We start from the raw sequence: 25,187 nt of genomic DNA, 5'->3' as shown, positions 1-25,187 counted from the left end.
CTGTTAACTAGCTCTGTTCTACACTAGTTTACAGGGTAGAGTAACCTGTTAACTAGCTCTATTCTACACATCTAGTTTACAGGGTAGAGTAACCTGTTAACTAGCTCTATTCTACACATCTAGTTTACAGGGTAACCTGTTAACTAGCTCTATTCTACACATCTAGTTTACAGAGTAACCTGTTAACTAGCTCTATTCTACACATCTAGTTTACAGGGTAGAGTAACCTGTTAACTAGTTCTAGCTCTATTCTACACATCTAGTTTACAGAGTAACCTGTTAACTAGCTCTGTTCTACACTAGTTTACAGGGTAGAGTAACCTGTTAACTAGCTCTATTCTACACATCTAGTTTACAGGGTAGAGTACAATCCTGTTAACTAGCTCTATTCTACACATCTAGTTTACAGGGTAACCTGTTAACTAGCTCTATTCTACACATCTAGTTTACAGGGTAACCTGTTAACTAGCTCTATTCTACATCTAGTTTACAGGGTAGAGTAACCTGTTAACTAGCTCTATTCTACACATCTAGTTTACAGGGTAGAGTAACCTGTTAACTAGCTCTATTCTACACATCTAGTTTACAGGGTAGAGTAACCTGTTAACTAGCTCTATTCTACACATCTAGTTTACAGGGTAGAGTAACCTGTTAACTAGCTCTATTCTACACATCTAGTTTACAGGGTAGAGTAACCTGTTAACTAGCTCTATTCTACACATCTAGTTTACAGGGTAGAGTAACCTGTTAACTAGCTCTATTCTACACATCTAGTTTACAGGGTAACCTGTTAACTAGCTCTGTTCTACACTAGTTTACAGGGTAGAGTAACCTGTTAACTAGCTCTATTCTACACATCTAGTTTACAGGGTAGAGTAACCTGTTAACTAGCTCTATTCTACACATCTAGTTTACAGGGTAACCTGTTAACTAGCTCTATTCTACACATCTAGTTTACAGAGTAACCTGTTAACTAGCTCTATTCTACACATCTAGTTTACAGGGTAGAGTAACCTGTTAACTAGCTCTATTCTACACATCTGGTTTACAGAGTAACCTGTTAACTAGCTCTGTTCTACACTAGTTTACAGGGTAGAGTAACCTGTTAACTAGCTCTATTCTACACATCTAGTTTACAGGGTAGAGTAACCTGTTAACTAGCTCTATTCTACACATCTAGTTTACAGGGTAACCTGTTAACTAGCTCTATTCAACACATCTAGTTTACAGGGTAACCTGTTAACTAGCTCTATTCAACACATCTAGTTTACAGGGTAACCTGTTAACTAGCTCTATTCAACACATCTAGTTTACAGGGTAGAGTAACCTGTTAACTAGCTCTATTCTACACATCTAGTTTACAGGGTAGAGTAACCTGTTAACTAGCTCTATTCTACACATCTAGTTTACAGGGTAACCTGTTAACTAGCTCTATTCTACACATCTAGTTTACAGGGTAACCTGTTAACTAGCTCTGTTCTACACTAGTTTACAGGGTAGAGTAACCTGTTAACTAGCTCTATTCTACACATCTAGTTTACAGGGTAGAGTAACCTGTTAACTAGCTCTATTCTACACATCTAGTTTACAGGGTAGAGTAACCTGTTAACTAGCTCTATTCTACACATCTAGTTTACAGGGTAGAGTAACCTGTTAACTAGCTCTATTCTACACATCTAGTTTACAGGGTAGAGTAACCTGTTAACTAGCTCTATTCTACACATCTAGTTTACAGGGTAGAGTAACCTGTTAACTAGCTCTATTCTACACATCTAGTTTACAGGGTAACCTGTTAACTAGCTCTGTTCTACACATCTAGTTTACAGGGTAACCTGTTAACTAGCTCTATTCTACACATCTAGTTCACAGGGTAGAGTAACCTGTTAACTAGCTCTATTCAACACATCTAGTTTACAGGGTAGAGTAACCTGTTAACTAGCTCTATTCAACACATCTAGTTTACAGGGTAACCTGTTAACTAGCTCTATTCTACACATCTAGTTTACAGGGTAACCTGTTAACTAGCTCTATTCAACACATCTAGTTTACAGGGTAACCTGTTAACTAGCTCTATTCAACACATCTAGTTTACAGGGTAACCTGTTAACTAGCTCTATTCAACACATCTAGTTTACAGGGTAGAGTAACCTGTTAACTAGCTCTATTCTACACATCTAGTTTACAGGGTAGAGTAACCTGTTAACTAGCTCTATTCTACACATCTAGTTTACAGGGTAACCTGTTAACTAGCTCTGTTCTACACATCTAGTTTACAGGGTAACCTGTTAACTAGCTCTATTCTACACATCTAGTTCACAGGGTAGAGTAACCTGTTAACTAGCTCTATTCAACACATCTAGTTTACAGGGTAGAGTAACCTGTTAACTAGCTCTATTCAACACATCTAGTTTACAGGGTAACCTGTTAACTAGCTCTATTCTACACATCTAGTTTACAGGGTAACCTGTTAACTAGCTCTATTCAACACATCTAGTTTACAGGGTAACCTGTTAACTAGCTCTATTCAACACATCTAGTTTACAGGGTAACCTGTTAACTAGCTCTATTCAACACATCTAGTTTACAGGGTAGAGTAACCTGTTAACTAGCTCTATTCAACACATCTAGTTTACAGGGTAGAGTAACCTGTTAACTAGCTCTATTCAACACATCTAGTTTACAGGGTAACCTGTTAACTAGCTCTATTCTACACATCTAGTTTACAGGGTAACCTGTTAACTAGCTCTATTCAACACATCTAGTTTACAGGGTAACCTGTTAACTAGCTCTATTCAACACATCTAGTTTACAGGGTAACCTGTTAACTAGCTCTATTCAACACATCTAGTTTACAGGGTAGAGTAACCTGTTAACTAGCTCTATTCTACACATCTAGTTTACAGGGCAGAGTAACCTGTTAACTAGCTCTATTCTACACATCTAGTTTACAGGGTAACCTGTTAACTAGCTCTGTTCTACACATCTAGTTTACAGGGTAACCTGTTAACTAGCTCTATTCTACACATCTAGTTTACAGGGTAACCTGTTAACTAGCTCTATTCTACACATCTAGTTCACAGGGTAGAGTAACCTGTTAACTAGCTCTATTCAACACATCTAGTTTACAGGGTAGAGTAACCTGTTAACTAGCTCTATTCAACACATCTAGTTTACAGGGTAACCTGTTAACTAGCTCTATTCTACACATCTAGTTTACAGGGTAGAGTAACCTGTTAACTAGCTCTATTCAACACATCTAGTTTACAGGGTAACCTGTTAACTAGCTCTATTCTACACATCTAGTTTACAGGGTAGAGTAACCTGTTAACTAGCTCTATTCTACACATCTAGTTTACAGGGTAGAGTAACCTGTTAACTAGCTCTATTCTACACATCTAGTTTACAGGGTAACCTGTTAACTAGCTCTGTTCTACACATCTAGTTTACAGGGTAACCTGTTAACTAGCTCTATTCTACACATCTAGTTCACAGGGTAGAGTAACCTGTTAACTAGCTCTATTCAACACATCTAGTTTACAGGGTAGAGTAACCTGTTAACTAGCTCTATTCAACACATCTAGTTTACAGGGTAACCTGTTAACTAGCTCTATTCTACACATCTAGTTTACAGGGTAACCTGTTAACTAGCTCTATTCAACACATCTAGTTTACAGGGTAACCTGTTAACTAGCTCTATTCAACACATCTAGTTTACAGGGTAACCTGTTAACTAGCTCTATTCAACACATCTAGTTTACAGGGTAGAGTAACCTGTTAACTAGCTCTATTCTACACATCTAGTTTACAGGGCAGAGTAACCTGTTAACTAGCTCTATTCTACACATCTAGTTTACAGGGTAACCTGTTAACTAGCTCTGTTCTACACATCTAGTTTACAGGGTAACCTGTTAACTAGCTCTATTCTACACATCTAGTTCACAGGGTAGAGTAACCTGTTAACTAGCTCTATTCAACACATCTAGTTTACAGGGTAGAGTAACCTGTTAACTAGCTCTATTCAACACATCTAGTTTACAGGGTAACCTGTTAACTAGCTCTATTCTACACATCTAGTTTACAGGGTAACCTGTTAACTAGCTCTATTCAACACATCTAGTTTACAGGGTAGAGTAACCTGTTAACTAGCTCTATTCTACACATCTAGTTTACAGGGTAGAGTAACCTGTTAACTAGCTCTATTCTACACATCTAGTTTACAGGGTAACCTGTTAACTAGCTCTGTTCTACACATCTAGTTTACAGGGTAACCTGTTAACTAGCTCTATTCTACACATCTAGTTCACAGGGTAGAGTAACCTGTTAACTAGCTCTATTCAACACATCTAGTTTACAGGGTAGAGTAACCTGTTAACTAGCTCTATTCAACACATCTAGTTTACAGGGTAACCTGTTAACTAGCTCTATTCTACACATCTAGTTTACAGGGTAACCTGTTAACTAGCTCTATTCAACACATCTAGTTTACAGGGTAACCTGTTAACTAGCTCTATTCAACACATCTAGTTTACAGGGTAACCTGTTAACTAGCTCTATTCAACACATCTAGTTTACAGGGTAGAGTAACCTGTTAACTAGCTCTATTCAACACATCTAGTTTACAGGGTAGAGTAACCTGTTAACTAGCTCTATTCAACACATCTAGTTTACAGGGTAACCTGTTAACTAGCTCTATTCTACACATCTAGTTTACAGGGTAACCTGTTAACTAGCTCTATTCAACACATCTAGTTTACAGGGTAACCTGTTAACTAGCTCTATTCAACACATCTAGTTTACAGGGTAACCTGTTAACTAGCTCTATTCAACACATCTAGTTTACAGGGTAGAGTAACCTGTTAACTAGCTCTATTCTACACATCTAGTTTACAGGGCAGAGTAACCTGTTAACTAGCTCTATTCTACACATCTAGTTTACAGGGTAACCTGTTAACTAGCTCTGTTCTACACATCTAGTTTACAGGGTAACCTGTTAACTAGCTCTATTCTACACATCTAGTTTACAGGGTAACCTGTTAACTAGCTCTATTCTACACATCTAGTTCACAGGGTAGAGTAACCTGTTAACTAGCTCTATTCAACACATCTAGTTTACAGGGTAGAGTAACCTGTTAACTAGCTCTATTCAACACATCTAGTTTACAGGGTAACCTGTTAACTAGCTCTATTCTACACATCTAGTTTACAGGGTAACCTGTTAACTAGCTCTATTCAACACATCTAGTTTACAGGGTAACCTGTTAACTAGCTCTATTCAACACATCTAGTTTACAGGGTAACCTGTTAACTAGCTCTATTCAACACATCTAGTTTACAGGGTAGAGTAACCTGTTAACTAGCTCTATTCTACACATCTAGTTTACAGGGTAGAGTAACCTGTTAACTAGCTCTATTCTACACATCTAGTTTACAGGGTAACCTGTTAACTAGCTCTGTTCTACACATCTAGTTTACAGGGTAACCTGTTAACTAGCTCTATTCTACACATCTAGTTCACAGGGTAGAGTAACCTGTTAACTAGCTCTATTCAACACATCTAGTTTACAGGGTAGAGTAACCTGTTAACTAGCTCTATTCAACACATCTAGTTTACAGGGTAACCTGTTAACTAGCTCTATTCTACACATCTAGTTTACAGGGTAACCTGTTAACTAGCTCTATTCAACACATCTAGTTTACAGGGTAACCTGTTAACTAGCTCTATTCAACACATCTAGTTTACAGGGTAACCTGTTAACTAGCTCTATTCAACACATCTAGTTTACAGGGTAGAGTAACCTGTTAACTAGCTCTATTCTACACATCTAGTTTACAGGGCAGAGTAACCTGTTAACTAGCTCTATTCTACACATCTAGTTTACAGGGTAACCTGTTAACTAGCTCTGTTCTACACATCTAGTTTACAGGGTAACCTGTTAACTAGCTCTATTCTACACATCTAGTTCACAGGGTAGAGTAACCTGTTAACTAGCTCTATTCAACACATCTAGTTTACAGGGTAGAGTAACCTGTTAACTAGCTCTATTCAACACATCTAGTTTACAGGGTAACCTGTTAACTAGCTCTATTCTACACATCTAGTTTACAGGGTAACCTGTTAACTAGCTCTATTCAACACATCTAGTTTACAGGGTAGAGTAACCTGTTAACTAGCTCTATTCTACACATCTAGTTTACAGGGTAGAGTAACCTGTTAACTAGCTCTATTCTACACATCTAGTTTACAGGGTAACCTGTTAACTAGCTCTGTTCTACACATCTAGTTTACAGGGTAACCTGTTAACTAGCTCTATTCTACACATCTAGTTCACAGGGTAGAGTAACCTGTTAACTAGCTCTATTCAACACATCTAGTTTACAGGGTAGAGTAACCTGTTAACTAGCTCTGTTCTACACTAGTTTACAGGGTAGAGTTGTGCAACACCTCGTTGTCAATGACTCAAACTTATTCTTTCTTGGATGTTTTGAAAGCCGTTGCTACAAACTACCAAACTAAACGGTTTTCTGCTGATAGAGATAAGGTAGGTAGAGTGATACACTAGTACTAAACGGTTTTCTGCTGATAGAGATAAGGTAGGTAGAGTGATACACTAGTACTAAACGGTTTTCTGCTGATAGAGATAAGGTAGGTAGAGTGATACACTAGTACTAAACGGTTTTCTGCTGATAGAGATAAGGTAGGTAGAGTGATACACTAGTACTAAACGGTTTTCTGCTGATAGAGATAAGGTAGGTAGAGTGATACACTAGTACTAAACGGTTTTCTGCTGATAGAGATAAGGTAGGTAGAGTGATACACTAGTACTAAACGGTTTTCTGCTGATAGAGATAAGGTAGGTAGAGTGATACACTAGTACTAAACGGTTTTCTGCTGATAGAGATAAGGTAGGTAGAGTGATACACTAGTACTAAACGGTTTTCTGCTGATAGAGATAAGGTAGGTAGAGTGATACACTAGTACTAAACGGTTTTCTGCTGATAGAGATAAGGTAGGTAGAGTGATACACTAGTACTAAACGGTTTTCTGCTGATAGAGATAAGGTAGGTAGAGTGATACACTAGTACTAAACGGTTTTCTGCTGATAGAGATAAGGTAGGTAGAGTGATACACTAGTACTAAACGGTTTTCTGCTGATAGAGATAAGGTAGGTAGAGTGATACACTAGTACTAAACGGTTTTCTGCTGATAGAGATAAGGTAGGTAGAGTGATACACTAGTACTAAACGGTTTTCTGCTGATAGAGATAAGGTAGGTAGAGTGATACACTAGTACTAAACGGTTTTCTGCTGATAGAGATAAGGTAGGTAGAGTGATACACTAGTACTAAACGGTTTTCTGCTGATAGAGATAAGGTAGGTAGAGTGATACACTAGTACTAAACGGTTTTCTGCTGATAGAGATAAGGTAGGTAGAGTGATACACTAGTACTAAACGGTTTTCTGCTGATAGAGATAAGGTAGGTAGAGTGATACACTAGTACTAAACGGTTTTCTGCTGATAGAGATAAGGTAGGTAGAGTGATACACTAGTACTAAACGGTTTTCTGCTGATAGAGATAAGGTAGGTAGAGTGATACACTAGTACTAAACGGTTTTCTGCTGATAGAGATAAGGTAGGTAGAGTGATACACTAGTACTAAACGGTTTTCTGCTGATAGAGATAAGGTAGGTAGAGTGATACACTAGCACATTTTGGAAGCATTATATTGCCAAGAAATGTTACTGGCAATAGAGAAGGGTATGAGACAATGGAGGAATGAGGAGCCATGAGGAGGAATTAGGAGGGATGAGGAGGAATTAGGAGGAATGAGGAGCAATGAGGAGGAATGAAGAGCCATGAGGAGCCATGAGGAGGAATGAGGAGCAATGAGGAGCAATGAGGAGCAATGAGGAGCCATGAGGAGGAATGAGGAGGAATGAGGAGGAATGAGGAGGAATGAGGAGGAATGAGGAGGAATTAGGAGGAATTAGGAGGAATTGGGAGGAATTAGGAGGAATGAGGAGGAATGAGGAGGAATGAGGAGGAATGAGGAGCCATGAGGAGGAATGAGGAGGAATGAGGAGGAATGAGGAGGAATGAGGAGGAATGAGGAGCAATGAGGAGCAATGAGGAGCAATGAGGAGGAATGAGGAGCCATGAGGACCAATGAGGACCAATGAGGAGGAATGAGGAGGAATGAGGAGGAATGAGGAGGGATGAGGAGGGATGAGGAGGAATTAGGAGGAATGAGGAGGGATGAGGAGGAATGAGGAGGAATGAGGAGGAATGAGGAGCCATGAGGACGAATGAGGAGGAATGAGGAGGAATGAGGAGGAATGAGGAGGAATGAGGAGGAATGAGGAGGAATTAGGAGGAATTAGGAGGGATGAGGAGGAATTAGGAGGAATGAGGAGGAATGAGGAGGAATGAGGAGGAATGAGGAGCAATGAGGAGGAATGAGGAGGAATGAGGAGGAATTAGGAGGGATGAGGAGGAATTAGGAGGAATTAGGAGGGATGAGGAGGAATGAGGAGGAATGAGGAGGAATGAGGAGGAATGAGGAGCAATGAGGAGCAATGAGGAGCAATGAGGAGGAATGAGAAGGAATGAGAAGGAATGAGGAGGAATGAGGAGCAATGAGGAGCAATGAGGAGGAATGAGGAGCCATGAGGACCAATGAGGACCAATGAGGACCAATGAGGACCAATGAGGAGGAATGAGGACCAATGAGGAGGAATGAGGAGCCATGAGGAGCCATGAGGAGCCATGAGGAGCCATGAGGAGGAATGAGGAGGAATGAGGAGGAATGAGGAGGAATGAGGAGGGATGAGGAGGAATTAGGAGGAATGAGGAGGAATGAGGAGGGATGAGGAGGAATGAGGAGGAATGAGGAGGAATGAGGAGGAATGAGGAGGAATTAGGAGGAATGAGGAGGAATGAGGAGGAATTAGGAGGAATGAGGAGGGATGAGGAGGGATGAGGAGGAATTAGGAGGAATGAGGAGGAATGAGGAGGAATGAGGAGGAATGAGGAGCCATGAGGAGGAATGAGGAGGAATGAGGAGACATACTGCTAGAGGTGTAGAACCCTGTTCTGTCCATCTATGAGACATACTGCTAGAGGTGTAGAACTGAACCCTGTTCTGTCCATCTACGAGACATACTGCTAGAGGTGTAGAACCCTGTTCTGTCCATCTATGAGACATACTGCTAGAGGTGTAGAACCCTGTTCTGTCCATCTATGAGACATACTGCTAGAGGTATAGAACCCTGTTCTGTCCATCTATGAGACATACTGCTAGAGGTGTAGAACCCTGTTCTGTCCATCTATGAGACATACTGCTAGAGGTGTAGAACCCTGTTCTGTCCATCTACGAGACATACTGCTAGAGGTGTAGAACCCTGTTCTGTCCATCTATGAGACATACTGCTAGAGGTGTAGAACCCTGTTCTGTCCATCTACGAGACATACTGCTAGAGGTGTAGAACCCTGTTCTGTCCATCCACAAGACATACTGCCAGTCTAAGGCACTGCATCTCAATGCTAGAGTTGTCACTACAGACACCCTGGTTCGAATCCAGGCTGTATCACAACCGGCCGTGATTGTGAATCCCATAGGGCGGCTCTGAACTAAGACCCGAAACTACTCTGAACTAAGACCCAGAATCAGACCCTCTGAACTAAGACCCAGAATCAGACCCTCTGAACTAAGACCCAGAATCAGACCCAGAATCAGACCCTCTGAACTAAGACCCAGAATCAGACCCAGAATCAGACCCTCTGAACTAAGACCCAGAATCAGACCCTCTGAACTAAGACCCAGAATCAGACCCTCTGAACTAAGACCCAGAATCAGACCCTCTGAACTAAGACCCAGAATCAGACCCTCTGAACTAAGACCCAGAATCAGACCCAGAATCAGACCCTCTGAACTAAGACCCAGAATCAGACCCAGAATCAGACCCTCTGAACTAAGACCCAGAATCAGACCCTCTGAACTAAGACCCAGAATCAGACCCTCTGAACTAAGACCCAGAATCAGACCCAGAATCAGACCCTCTGAACTAAGACCCAGAATCAGACCCTCTGAACTAAGACCCAGAATCAGACCCGCTGAACTAAGACCCAGAATCAGACCCTCTGAACTAAGACCCAGAATCAGACCCTCTGAACTAAGACCCAGAATCAGACCCTCTGAACTAAGACCCAGAATCAGACCCTCTGAACTAAGACCCAGAATCAGACCCTCTGAACTAAGACCCAGAATCAGACCCTCTGAACTAAGACCCAGAATCAGACCCTCTGAACTAAGACCCAGAATCAGACCCAGAATCAGACCCTCTGAACTAAGACCCAGAATCAGACCCAGAATCAGACCCTCTGAACTAAGACCCAGAATCAGACCCTCTGAACTAAGACCCAGAATCAGACCCTCTGAACTAAGACCCAGAATCAGACCCAGAATCAGACCCTCTGAACTAAGACCCAGAATCAGACCCTCTGAACTAAGACCCAGAATCAGACCCGCTGAACTAAGACCCAGAATCAGACCCTCTGAACTAAGACCCAGAATCAGACCCTCTGAACTAAGACCCAGAATCAGACCCTCTGAACTAAGACCCAGAATCAGACCCTCTGAACTAAGACCCAGAATCAGACCCTCTGAACTAAGACCCAGAATCAGACCCTCTGAACTAAGACCCAGAATCAGACCCTCTGAACTAAGACCCAGAATCAGACCCTCTGAACTAAGACCCAGAATCAGACCCTCTGAACTAAGACCCAGAATCAGACCCTCTGAACTAAGACCCAGGATCAGACCCTCTGAACTAAGACCCAGAATCAGACCCTCTGAACTAAGACCCAGAATCAGACCCTCTGAACTAAGACCCAGAATCAGACCCTCTAAACTAAGACCCAGAATCAGACCCTCTGAACTAAGACCCAGAATCAGACCCTCTGAACTAAGACCCAGAATCAGACCCTCTGAACTAAGACCCAGAATCAGACCCTCTGAACTAAGACCCAGGATCAGACCCTGTGAACTAAGACCCAGAATCAGACCCTCTGAACTAAGACCCAGAATCAGACCCAGAATCAGACCCTCTGAACTAAGACCCAGAATCAGACCCTCTGAACTAAGACCCAGGATCAGACCCTCTGAACTAAGACCCAGAATCAGACCCTGTGAACTAAGACCCAGAATCAGACCCTCTGAACTAAGACCCAGAATCAGACCCTCTGAACTAAGACCCAGAATCAGACCCAGAATCAGACCCTCTGAACTAAGACCCAGGATCAGACCCTCTGAACTAAGACCCAGGATCAGACCCTCTGAACTAAGACCCAGAATCAGACCCTCTGAACTAAGACCCAGAATCAGACCCTCTGAACTAAGACCCAGAATCAGACCCTCTAAACTAAGACCCAGAATCAGACCCTCTAAACTAAGACCCAGAATCAGACCCTCTGAACTAAGACCCAGGATCAGACCCTGTGAACTAAGACCCAGAATCAGACCCTCTGAACTAAGACCCAGAATCAGACCCTCTGAACTAAGACCCAGAATCAGACCCAGAATCAGACCCTCTGAACTAAGACCCAGGATCTACTGTAGCTAATGATTTGTTTCATGCTTCATAGATTGAATACTTGTCCTTTACCAGGACCACTGTCCCAGAGTTCTCCCAGAGTCTGATTAAGCACTACCAAGGCTGTGGACCTACGAATGATACTTGAGAAAACAACATGAAGAAGAGAAATAAGAGTGTTGTGTACTGTGGAGGGGGGGGCTGCTGCCGGTACTCACCAATCTGACCAGCTTTCACTTTAAATGGAACATCCAGCTCACTCTGTAACATAAATAACAGACCAGGATTAACATCAACATCATTAGACCAGAATCAACAGACCAGAATTAACATCAACATCATTAGACCGGTAGTAACATACATGTCTTTTCAGATGAGTCACTTGAATGGAAGCTAAAGGAGACAATGGGAGATTATAGACGGACAGTCTGAGAGGAACGTGGGTCTCCTGGCAGAGCAGCAGACACTCTAACACTGTGTTCTAACTTCTACCACACCTCTACTGAACACGACAGCCCTGACCACCAGGCTTCACCCTCCAACACTACACTACAGCCCTGACCACCAGGCTTCACCCTCCAACACTACACTACAGCCCTGACCACCAGGCTTCACCCTCCAACACTACACTACAGCCCTGACCACCAGGCTTCACCCTCCACCTCTACTGAACACTACAGCCCTGACCACCAGGCTTCACCCTCCAACACTACACTAGAGCCCTGACCACCAGGCTTCACCCTCCACCTCTACTGAACACAACAGCCCTGACCACCAGGCTTCACCCTCCACCTCTACTGAACACTACAGCCCTGACCACCAGGCTTCACCCTCCACCTCTACTGAACACTACAGCCCTGACCACCAGGCTTCACCCTCCACCTCTGATTCAACACTACAGCCCTGACCACCAGGCTTCACCCTCCACCTCTGATTCACCACTACAGCCCTGACCACCAGGCTTCACCCTCTGATTCACCACTACAGCCCTGACCACCAGGCTTCCACCTCTGATTCACCACTACAGCCCTGACCACCAGGCTTCACCCTCCACCTCTACTGAACACTACAGCCCTGACCACCAGGCTTCACCCTCCACCTCTACTGAACACTACAGCCCTGACCACCAGGCTTCACCCTCCACCTCTACTGAACACTACAGCCCTGTACTGTGGAGGGGGCTGCTGCCGGTCACCAACCACCAGGCTTCACCCTCCACCTCTACTGAACACTACAGCCCTGACCACCAGGCTTCACCCTCCACCTCTACTGAACACTACAGCCCTGACCACCAGGCTTCACCCTCCACCTCTACTGAACACGACAGCCCTGACCACCAGGCTTCACCCTCCACTGAACACGACAGCCCTGACCACCAGGCTTCACCCTCCACCTCTACTGAACACGACAGCCCTGACCACCAGGCTTCACCCTCCACCTCTACAGCCCTGACCACCAGGCTTCACCCTCCACCTCTACTGAACACGACAGCCCTGACCACCAGGCTTCACCCTCCACCTCTACTGAACACGACAGCCCTGACCACCAGGCTTCACCCTCCACCTCTACTGAACACGACAGCCCTGACCACCAGGCTTCACCCTCCACCTCTACTGAACACGACAGCCCTGACCACCAGGCTTCACCCTCCACCTCTACTGAACACGACAGCCCTGACCACCAGGCTTCACCCTCCACCTCTACTGAACACTACAGCCCTGACCAACAGGCTTCACCCTCCACCTCTACTGAACACCTTAGCCCTGACCACCAGGCTTCACCCTCCACCTCTACTGAACACTACCGCCCTGACCACCAGGCTTCCACCTCTGATTCAACACTACAGCCATGATCACCAGGCTTCACCCTCCACCTCTGATTCAACACTACAGCCCTGATCACCAGGCTTCACCCTCCACCTCTGATTCACCACTACAGCCCTGACCACCAGGCTTCACCCTCTGATTCAACACTACAGCCCTGACCACCAGGCTTCACCCTCCACCACTACAGCCCTGATCACCAGGCTTCACCCTCCACCTCTGATTCACCACTACAGCCCTGACCACCAGGCTTCACCCTCCACCTCTACTGAACACTACAGCCCTGACCATCAGGCTTCACCCTCCACCTCTGATTCACCACTACAGCCCTGACCACCAGGCTTCACCCTCCACCTCTACTGAACACTACCGCCCTGACCACCAGGCTTCACCCTCTGATTCAACACTACAGCCCTGATCACCAGGCTTCACCCTCCACCTCTGATTCAACACTACAGCCCTGACCACCAGGCTTCACCCTCCACCTCTGATTCACCACTACAGCCCTGACCACCAGGCTTCACCCTCCACCTCTGATTCAACACTACCGCCCTGACCACCAGGCTTCACCCTCTGATTCAACACTACAGCCCTGACCACCAGGCTTCACCCTCCACCTCTACTGAACACTACAGCCCTGACCACCAGGCTTCACCCTCCACCTCTGATTCACCACTACAGCCCTGACCACCATTATCTGTACAGAGTCTATAGTTGATATAATGATTTACACGACTGTCTCCTTGATTGACATGCGAGTTGCTGTAGTGGAAAAGGTCAGGGATCAACATCATGTATCATTAATGTATGGAAAACAGGCAGGTATAGGCTACATCAATGATTCAGAACCTGACCCAGTCTACTACAGGCCTCTGTGAAGTGAGGACAATAGGGATAGATCAGAACCAGACCTAGTCTACTACAGGCCTCTGTGAGGTGAGGACAATAGGGATAGATCTGAACCAGACCCAGTCTACTACAGGCCTCTGTGAGGTGAGGACAATAGGGATAGATCAGAACCAGACCTAGTCTACTACAGGCCTCTGTGAGGTGAGGACAATAGGGATAGATCAGAACCAGACCCAGTCTACTACAGGCCTCTGTGAGGTGAGGACAATAGGGATAGATCAGAACCAGACCTAGTCTACTACAGGCCTCTGTGAGGTGAGGACAATAGGGATAGATCAGAACCAGACCTAGTCTACTACAGGCCTCTGTGAGGTGAGGACAATAGGGATGGATCAGAACCAGACCTAGTCTACTACAGGCCTCTGTGAGGTGAGGACAATAGGGATAGATCAGAACCAGACCTAGTCTACTACAGGCCTCTGTGAGTTGAGGACAATAGGGATAGATCAGAACCAGACCTAGTCTACTACAGGCCTCTGTGAGGTGAGGGCAATAGGGATAGATCAGAACCAGACCTAGTCTACTACAGGCCTCTGTGAGGTGAGGACAATAGGGATAGATCAGAACCAGACCCAGTCTACTACAGGCCTCTGTGAGGTGAGGACAATAGGGATAGATCAGAACCAGACCTAGTCTACTACAGGCCTCTGTGAAGTGAGGACAATAGGGATAGATCAGAACCAGACCTAGTCTACTACAGGCCTCTGTGAGGTGAGGACAATAGGGATAGATCAGAACCAGACCTAGTCTACTACAGGCCTCTGTGAAGTGAGGACAATAGGGATAGATCAGAACCAGACCTAGTCTACTACAGGCCTCTGAGGTGAGGACAATAGGGATAGATCAGAACCAGACCTAGTCTACAACAGGCCTCTGTGAGGTGAGGACAATAGGGATAGATCAGAACCAGACCTAGTCTACTACAGGCCTCTGTGAGGTGAGGGCAATAGGGATGGACACCTAAATAACATATATTTAAAATAACATATTTAAAATGGCAGGCTACACATGTTGATGACAAAGTCATGCAGACTTACCAAAGCATTTTCTTTCACTTTCAGGTTCTCCAGAACAACATTGCCTGGACAGAAGATGAGACAAAACACAGGTTAATAGTGATAATATAATGGGAACACTGGTTACAGGAAGTCTGCTTGGTGCGTATACACTAGTTACAGGAAGTCTGCTTGGCGCGTATACACTAGTTACAGGAAGTCTGCTTGACGCGTATACACTAGTTACAGGAAGTCTGCTTGACGCGTATACACTAGTTACAGGAAGTCTGCTTGATGCGTATACACTAGTTACAGGAAGTCTGCTTGGTGCGTATTCACTAGTTACAGGAAGTCTGCTTGATGCGTATACACTAGTTACAGGAAGTCTGCTTGATGCGTATACACTAGTTACAGGAAGTATGCTTGGTGCGTACACTAGTTACAGGAAGTCTGCTTGATGCGTATACACTAGTTACAGGAAGTCTGCTTGATGCGTATACACTAGTTACAGGAAGTCTGCTTGATGCGTATACACTAGCTACAGGAAGTCTGCTTGGTGCGTATACACTAGTTACAGGAAGTCTGCTTGGTGCGTATACACTAGTTACAGGAAGTCTGCTTGGTGCGTACACTAGTTACAGGAAGTCTGCTTGATGCGCGTACACTAGTTACAGGAAGTCTGCTTGATGCGTACACTAGTTACAGGAAGTCTGCTTGGTGCGTATTCACTAGTTACAGGAAGTCTGCTTGGTGCGTATACACTAGTTACAGGAAGTCTGCTTGGTGCGTATACACTAGTTACAGGAAGTCTGCTTGATGCGTATACACTAGTTACAGGAAGTCTGCTTGGTGCGTATACACTAGTTACAGGACGTCTGCTTGGTGCGTATACACTAGTTACAGGAAGTCTGCTTGGTGGGTACACTAGTTACAGGAAGTCTGTTTGGATCTTGGAAAAAATAAACCCAGGCCTAAAAGCAACCAAGCCTCCCACGTCAAGGCGTGACAAAAGCATTCATAGTGTTGTGAGGTAAAAGTGAGCTTGCTTTGAGATGGAACAGTCATGTGATCATAATCTCTTCAGAATATGTTGTTGGTAGACTCTGTACTCCTTCGCCCTCCCATTCACATATCTAGTGCTAAAAAACGTAGGCCTTTTTCCATCAATGATTGAATTAAACAACATCAATTAAAATTTAGATATTAACCTGGAGAAACACTACCGTGCTCAAAACAACGACCTTATCTGACCTTTGACCTTTTATCAAGGACCAAGGGACCGACAAACTAACCTCCGGTATGAAACAAAACAACGGCAGAAAGCCTAAACGGAAGACTTCCTTAGTGAAACAGACAGATCAACAGACGATACAGCCGGTTCCAACCGACAGACCATACAGCCGGTTCCAACCGACAGACCATACAGCCGGTTCCAACCGACAGACCATACAGCCGGTTCCAACCGACAGACCATACAGCCGGTTACAACCAGACCATACAGCCGGCTACAACCAACAGACCATACAGCCGGTTACAACCAGACCATACAGCCGGTTACAACCAACAGACCATATAGCCGGTTACAACCAACAGACCATACAGCCGGTTACAACCAACAGACCATACAGCCGGTTACAACCAACAGACCATACAGCCGGTTACAACCAACAGACCATACAGCCGGTTACAACCAACAGACCATACAGCCGGTTACAACCAACAGACCATACAGCCGGTTACAACCAACAGACCATACAGCCGGTTACAACCAACAGACCATACAGCCGGTTACAACCAACAGACCATACAGCCGGTTACAACCAACAGACCATACAGCCGGTTACAACCAACAGACCATACAGCCGGTTACAACCAACAGACCATACAGCCGGTTACAACCAACAGACCATACAGCCGGTTACAACCAACAGACCATACAGCCGGTTACAACCAACAGACCATACAGCCGGTTACAACCAACAGACCATACAGCCGGTTACAACCAACAGACCATACAGCCGGTTACAACCGACAGACCATACAGCCGGTTACAACCAACAGACCATACAGCCGGTTACAACCTACAGACCATACAGCCGGTTACAACCAACAGACCATACAGCCGGTTACAACCGACAGACCAACATTTAACCATGAAGCTCTGTATAGGGCCTAGTCAACGGTTGAGACACATGATAACGACAACTAGGCCAAACAGAGAATAAACAGTGACTAGTAAAGGAATCTGTTGGTTACTGTTTTGGTATTTGTAGTAAGGGTTTTCCCTGTATGAGCCTATAGCATTACAACAAAAACAAAATGGTGCTGCCGGATATCTTTGGTCTTACTAGGACATATGACACTTATGCAAATGTGATACAATGGCTGTTATCTGTGCTTCAACGTTCCAAAGATATAGGCTAGGCTCGTACTGTGGTCTACCCATGACAAAAAATAAGAGTCCTGTCTAGCGAAAGGAATCATAGATTCCCGACTACCGTATGAATCCGACTACCGTATGAATCCGACTACCGTATGAATCCGACTACCGTATTAATCCGACTACCGTAGTAATCCGACTACCGTAGTAATCCGACTACCGTAGTAATCCGACTACCGTAGTAATCCGACTACCGTAGTAATCCGACTACCGTAGTAATCCGACTACCGTAGTAATCCGACTACCGTAGTAATCCGACTACCGTAGTAATCCGACTACCGTAGTAATCCGACTACCGTATTAATCAGACTACCGTATTAATCAGACTACCGTATTAATCCGACTACCGTATTAATCCGACTACCGTATTAATCCGACTACCGTAGTAATCCGACTACCGTATTAATCCGACTACCGTAGTAATCCGACTACCGTACTAATCCGACTACCGTATTAATCCGACTACCGTATTAATCCAACTACCGTATTAATCCAACTACTGTATTAATCCTGGCGTCAGGTTTGGTGTGCAAACATGGGGGACAAAGATCCTACCCTCCTACCTCGTCCACCACCTCTCAACGCTCAGACGACGGGGAGAGTATGACAGGTACGGCTGAAGGCCCTAACAGTCCCAATGGTTTCTGCAGGTATTATAGTGACGGTGGGTGTGGACGGTGTTGCCCTACCTAGAGACTTACCGCAGTATCCTGAACTTCCTTCATAGCAAACATTGCAGTGACAACTCAAAACGTCAAATACTTTCTTCATGTCTGTTTGCCAGGATCAACATGTTGATTGTTATAGGCCTCCTCTTTCACCAGCTGTATGTGTGACTAAATATTTAGATTTCACATTCTAATGTATACCCTACTAGCTAGGTAAATACTATCTAGCTTTGCAACTAACTGTGGCTTATCCTGGGCACAGTCTGTTTCCGCTCTCTTGCCAACTCCTTATTGAATGGTTATGCCGTTGGCTTGACAATGATAGCGATGGAATTGGCAAGAGCACAAAAATATCTGGGCCCAGTCTAGTGAAGTCTAGATCTGGGCCCAGTCTAGTGAAGTCTAGATCTGGGCCCAGTCTAGTAAAGTCTAGATCTGGGCCCAGTCTAGTAAAGTCTAGATCTGGGCCCAGTCTAGTAAAGTCTAGATCTGGGCCCAGTCTAGTAAAGTCTAGATCTGGGCCCAGTCTAGTAAAGTCTAGATCTGGGCCCAGTCTAGTAAAGTCTAGATCTGGGCCCAGTCTAGTAAAGTCTAGATCTGGGCCCAGTCTAGTAAAGTCTAGATCTGGGCCCAGGCTAGTAAAGTCTCGATCTGGGCCCAGGCTAGTAAAGTCTAGATCTGGGCCCAGGCTAGTAAAGTCTAGATCTGGGCCCAGGCTAGTAAAGTCTAGATCTGGGCCCAGTCTAGTGAAGTCTAGATCTGGGCCCAGTCTAGTAAAGTCTAGATCTGGGCCCAGTCTAGTAAAGTCTAGATCTGGGCCCAGTCTAGTAAAGTCTAGATCTGGGCCCAGTCTAGTAAAGTCTAGATCTGGGCCCAGTCTAGTAAAGTCTAGATCTGGGCCCAGTCTAGTAAAGTCTAGATCTGGGCCCAGTCTAGTAAAGTCTAGATCTGGGCCCAGGCTAGTAAAGTCTCGATCTGGGCCCAGGCTAGTAAAGTCTCGATCAGGGCCCAGGCTAGTAGAGTATAGATCAGGGCCCAGGCTAGTAAAGTATAGCATATGGCTAATAGAAAAGTTGCCACTTCACTCAAGAGATCCACACTGAGAGAAAGGCATCAACTGGAAACTGGTTGATGCCTTAGTTCCTGACCAGATCATACCATCTTGATTTACCAGTCCGCCCAGTCCTGTATGCATTACATTGTTGGGAAGACAGATTAGTTAGACATTAGACTACACTGTGTCCAGCAGGAAACAACTGGGATTAAATGCATGTTTGTTTATGTCTATGTCTGCATGTTGTACCCCCCCCCTCCTCCTCCTCCCATATAATAATAGATTACTAATAAATGTAGACTAAACCTGACAAAACATAAGGTTGTTGGTGTATGACAGCCCATTTATGCAATGCCAGATCAAAGTAAATATATATTAGCTGTGTGTCCCCAGTCAGTGACTTTCTAGACTCACACCCAAGGCTCCTACAACATCTCAATATCATTACAGGTAATGTTTACAAAACCTTTTTTTGTTTTTTTTCTCGTTATCATCATATCCCCAAAGACTGGTTATAGTTAGTTAGCTAGTTAGCATTAGGACTCGTTTGTTTTTAATTAAAATGCTGATAGCTAACCTAGCCGCATTAGCATTCCAACCTCACTTTACCTCCCCAAATGCCAATCTTCAACTGGGACTTGTCGAGGTTTTCCACATAGTCTCCGATGAACCTGTTCAGGAGATCACTGACCATAGATTCAAAAACCATCGTTGAACTTCGTGGCTGGCACTTTTACTACCCTTGTCGATTGTGGGTAAAATAGCCGAGATTATCCCGTGATCTCCTTCTGCTGTGTGAACGTCTTTCCGTAGATGACAAGAGCTTAATATGAAAGTGATTCGCTCTGCGATCGACTAGTCATCTCGGTAATCGACTAGTCATCTCGGTAATCGACTAGTAATGCCTGTATACTGTGACAGCCAGTGGTGTCACATTATGTAGAAACTGTATATGCAAATAACACAAGTAGGATCATGTTAAAATAAAAATTATTGTGGACAGAATTAAATCATTGAATGACATTAAAACACGAGGAACACATATCGATTAACTATATTTGGTAGTGTCATCTTTGGCAAGGTTATTAACCATTTTGTGTTTAGCCTTCTCATCATAGGGCAACGTAATTGTAATGTATTTGTTAAATAAAAGCTTTTCCAATGAATTAAATGTATATTATAAAATGTAATGCTCTCAAAGAGTATTTACTATAGGTTTTCAAGCAGGTCCAATTCATTCTTAAATAATAATAATAATATAATATATGCCATTTAGCATTCTTCTTTTTCCTTTAAATACATTTTCCCCATTCATGTTGTCATGTATTTCAATGGTTTAAAATTAGGAAAATATTATAATTATTTGCGTGTTGTATGGAGGGGGAAAACTAATTATGTCACTGCACATTCCTATGCTCAGACATGGCTGGCGCCTGACAGATCGTACAACGTCTGGATAGGTATTTTACTCATCAGCGAACCACATCACATGTCCTGGCAATCTGTCAGTCGACGAGACACAGTCGATGACGTAGCAGGCAGCCAGACGTTGACGCGTCAACATTGTATTGTTTCCATTTATGGACCAAATCTAAATCATTAATTCAATTTCTAAATCCTTCCTTGTGTCCGATGTAGGCTGTTGTGTAGACGATTGCAGCTGTTGAAATAGACCAGTGGAGGCTGCTGAGGGGAGGACGGCTCATAAACGTCTGGAACGGAACAAATGGAATGACACCAAACACATGGAAACCATGGAAACCAAACACGGATTCCACTCCGCACCACTGATTCCGCTCCAGCCATTACCACGAGCCCGTCCTCCCCAATTAAGGTACCACCAACCTCCTGTGAAATAAACTGTCTCTGAATACAGTCACACTTTAGTAGGACAAGACTCAAAACAACCTGTTTTTTTTTTTACGTTGATTTAATAAATATGTAGCAGTATAAAAAGTTTTTTTTTAATTCTTATATACAATATGCAGGTTAGCCTAGTGGTTAGTGTTGGACTAGTAACCAGAAGGTTGCAAGTTCAAACCCCTGAGCTGACAAGGTACAAATCTGTCGTTCTGCCACTGAACAGGCAGTTAACCCACTGTTCCTAGGCCATCTTCGAAAGTAAGGATTTGTTCTTTAACAGACTTGCCTAGTAAAAAAAAAATTAAAGAGCAAATAAACAATTTCTACATAGATAATAAACTTTTCAGCAAAATCTCACAGTCTCCCAAAATATAGTCCCTTTTCATGGAGGACGTTTTGTTGACAACTTTGAACCGCAGCGCCCGACAGCATATATCTTCCTGTGAGATACCATAGAAGAAGAAATCCTCGTTGAAGAGGGGGTTCCTGCTCCTCTTAATCACCGCGCTGCGTTGCTTCTGAATCTTCCCCGGTAACAGACAGATACTGATGCTGCAGTTGATGCTCTTAGGATCCACAGCGATAGCATACAGTCCCTCAGCACTGATCAACCTCACTCTGAGTCTCTGGTTGTCTAGGCAGTATTCTGCTGAGAGCCGTAGTGCCCCCTCTCTACCTACAGGAGCTAGACTCTCCTTCATGACCCTCTCTCTGTGGAGGACCAGGTCTATGGGGAAGATGGCAGGGGGAGCCAGGGTGAAGGTACCGGGAAGGGGTTCTACTAATCCAGCATCAGAGGCTCTCCGGATGATATTGGGGCTGTTGTCCGTGGAGCTGCCTTCATCCGTGGACAGAGAGTTGTTTCTGGAGAGCACAGCTTTTCTCATAGTGCGGGACAGCAGTCTGTCGTGGCTCAGGACTTTGAGCAGGGAGGACTTGGGAGGCGGCCTGGCCAGGAGAGGGGAGCTGAAGGGGGAAGACTCGGCGGAGGAGGTGGTGTCACTGTCCAGGGTGCTCTGTCTCTGGAGAGCCACCAGCCTGGAGCCTCCAGGAGACAGCCTGCCGGAGGTCAGCTTAGTGAGGCTGAAGGAGGATGACTGGGAGTGGGGTAGAGATGAGGTTCTGGAGGAGTAGGTTTTGGAGTGGCCGCGAGGCCCGGGAGAGCCAGCGATCAGGGGGAGGGGGCAGGCGTTGGGGTGGCTGTGGAACAGAGACTCTTTTCTCCGGGTGTGGGGGCTCTCCAGGAGGGTACAGAAACCGTAGCAGGTCTGGGCCTTGGCCAGGTGGGGCAGGGAGAGAGCTGCTTGGCTCTGGGGGTCGGCGTTGGTACTCTCCTCATCACTGAAGCCCTGGTCGTATGGAGCCTCGTCCACGCTCTCTACCTGGATGAGGGTTGGATGAGTGTTGATGAAGGGTTCTCTCACTGCTACCTCCCTCGCCGGGCTGCTGCCCTTCTCAGGTGAAAAGGACACCTTTCCAACAGGGTTAGTTTTACTCCAGTCCACCGTCTTTAGCTCCTGCTGTGGCGAGATCTTTGGTGGGATGCAGAACTCTGGGATTGTATTCGGAGTGATGATGTTAGGACACAGAGAGATCGTTTTCCTTCCGTCCTCCCGAGGTGTTCTTTCTCCCAACATGACGTCTGAGATGCGGAGGCTGTACTCCGCTATTGGCAACAGAAGGTTGTTTTTGGCCACTGAAACACGGATCTGTTCAGCGACCCACATTACACGAGCGTTGTCAGGATCACAGCTCTGGAGAAAGAGAAGGAAGAAAATTAACAGTAAGGACAGATCACAGGCAACTTTTTCAAAACCAAAAAAACACAAGCAACAAAGGCTACAACGTTTCAAAACCAATAATTGCAAAGACAATTCTCTATCATCATGTAATATATGAATTAAATTCAGTTCCTTATTCAATTCAATGACTTGAAATAATAATATCCTGGTACAGGGATAGTTGACCACAGAAGGTTTTTTACTGTAAAGGAAATGACCTTGAATGTAAGAGCACATTCAAGCCTGATCCATTGACTCCCTGCGGTTATAGTCACCTGTTGCACTATCAGTGTCAGTCTACTTACAGAGAGTGTCAGTGTCAGTGCCCCTCCTGTAGGATCTTCCTGTAGTATCCTCCTGTAGTATCCTCCTGTAGTATCTTCCTGTAGTATCCTCCTGTAGTATCTTCCTGTAGTATTTTCCTGTAGGATCCTCCTGTAGGATCCTCCTGTAGTATCTTCCTGTAGTATCCTCCTGTTGTATCCAGTGTGTGTGATGCTATAGGAGACGGCCAAGCAGGTTAAATAGGGCTGTGGATCTGGGCAGCGGTCACTGCTGTTAAGAAGATCCTCCCTCTCTGTCCTGGTCATCCCTTCACAGACAGGCCAGCCCAGCAGGCTGTTCACATGGAAACACACGGCAACCAACTCTCTGGTCATCCCTTCACAGACAGGCCAGCCCAGCAGGCTGTTCACATGGAAACACACGGCAACCAATGCCACGATACTGCACCCTGGGGTCAGCACATGGGATATCAGCTGGACCATGAACAGACACACAACAGAGTCATGGGAGAGACCACAGTCAGACCAGACACACCACAGAGACATCACAGAGACCACAGTCAGACCAGACACACCATAGAGACCACAGCCAGACCAGACACACCATAGAGACATCACAGAGACCACAGTCAGACCAGACACACCACAGAGACATCACAGAGACCACAGTCAGACCAGGCACACCACAGAGACATCACAGAGACCACAGTCAGACCAGACACACCACAGAGACCACAGCCAGACCAGACACACCATAGAGACCACAGCCAGACCAGACACACCACAGAGACATCACAGAGACCACAGACAGACCAGACACACCACAGAGACCACAGCCAGACCAGACACACCATAGAGACCACAGCCAGACCAGACACACCACAGAGACATCACAGAGACCACAGACAGACCAGACACACCACAGAGACCACAGCCAGACCAGACACACCACAGAGACCATAGCCAGACCAGACACACCACAGAGACAACAGCCAGACCAGACACACCACAGAGACAACAGCCAGACCAGACACACCACAGAGACAACAGCCAGACCAGACACAACACAGAGACCACAGCCAGACCAGACACAACACAGAGACAACAGCCAGACCAGACACACCACAGAGACAACAGCCAGACCAGACACAACACAGAGACCACAGCCAGACCAGACACACCACAGAGACCACAGTCAGACCAGACACACCACGGAGACATCACAGAGACAACAGCCAGACCAGGCACACCATAGAGACCACAGCCAGACCAGGCACACCATAGAGACCACAGCCAGACCAGACACACCACAGAGACATCACAGAGACCACAGCCAGACCAGACACACCATAGAGACATCACAGAGACCACAGCCAGACCAGACACACCATAGAGACCACAGCCAGACCAGACACAACACAGAGACATGGGAGAGACCACAGTCAGACCAGACACACCACAGAGACATCACAGAGACAACAGCCAGACCAGACACACCATAGAGACATCACAGAGACCACAGCCAGACCAGACACACCATAGAGACCACAGCCAGACCAGACACAACACAGAGACCACAGACAGACCAGACACACCACAGAGACCACAGCTAGACCAGACACACCACAGAGACCACAGCCAGACCAGACACAACACAGAGACATGGGAGAGACCACAGTCAGACCAGACACACCATAGAGACCACAGCCAGACCAGACAGTAGAGGTTAAGAACCACATGAATGTGATACGAATCTGTCCAGGGGGTGTAAATTAGAGGTT

The 25,187-nt window shown here is 45.2% G+C and overlaps 2 protein-coding genes across 2 annotated transcripts in view; both read right to left on the bottom strand.

Moving 5' to 3' along the window:
* The window catches only part of LOC124024212 (vacuolar protein sorting-associated protein 13C-like), a gene marked incomplete at its 3' end in the record, with an annotated part of 45,431 nt that extends 25,112 nt beyond the window's left edge, over window positions 1-20,319 (bottom strand). Inside the window, exons 1-3 of the mRNA XM_046338211.1 lie at window positions 20,088-20,319; window positions 15,359-15,402; window positions 11,808-11,850 (exon numbers count right to left, since the gene is read on the bottom strand). Coding sequence (XP_046194167.1) covers window positions 11,808-11,850; window positions 15,359-15,402; window positions 20,088-20,187 — 187 coding nt within the window. The remainder of the gene's footprint in view (window positions 1-11,807; window positions 11,851-15,358; window positions 15,403-20,087) is intronic.
* Window positions 20,320-21,466: 1,147 nt separating this feature from the next.
* On the bottom strand, window positions 21,467-23,089 carry LOC124024213 (C2 calcium-dependent domain-containing protein 4C-like). Its single transcript, XM_046338212.1, has one exon. The coding sequence runs from the start codon at window positions 23,066-23,068 to the stop codon at window positions 21,665-21,667; it is 1,404 nt and encodes a 467-aa protein (XP_046194168.1). The 5' UTR covers window positions 23,069-23,089; the 3' UTR covers window positions 21,467-21,664.
* Window positions 23,090-25,187: the final 2,098 nt, after the last annotated feature.

Source organism: Oncorhynchus gorbuscha, unplaced genomic scaffold (assembly GCF_021184085.1).
Source record: "Oncorhynchus gorbuscha isolate QuinsamMale2020 ecotype Even-year unplaced genomic scaffold, OgorEven_v1.0 Un_scaffold_1789, whole genome shotgun sequence".
Taxonomy (NCBI): Eukaryota; Metazoa; Chordata; class Actinopteri; order Salmoniformes; family Salmonidae; genus Oncorhynchus; species Oncorhynchus gorbuscha.
The sequence above is the reverse complement of the archived record's forward strand: the minus strand, read 5'-3'. Positions and strand labels throughout refer to the sequence as shown.

What these genes read in the sequence shown, in the direction of transcription:
- LOC124024213 (XM_046338212.1), bottom strand. Translation starts at nt 23,068, where the DNA reads ATGTGGGTCGCTGAACAGATCCGTGTTTCAGTGGCCAAAAACAACCTT.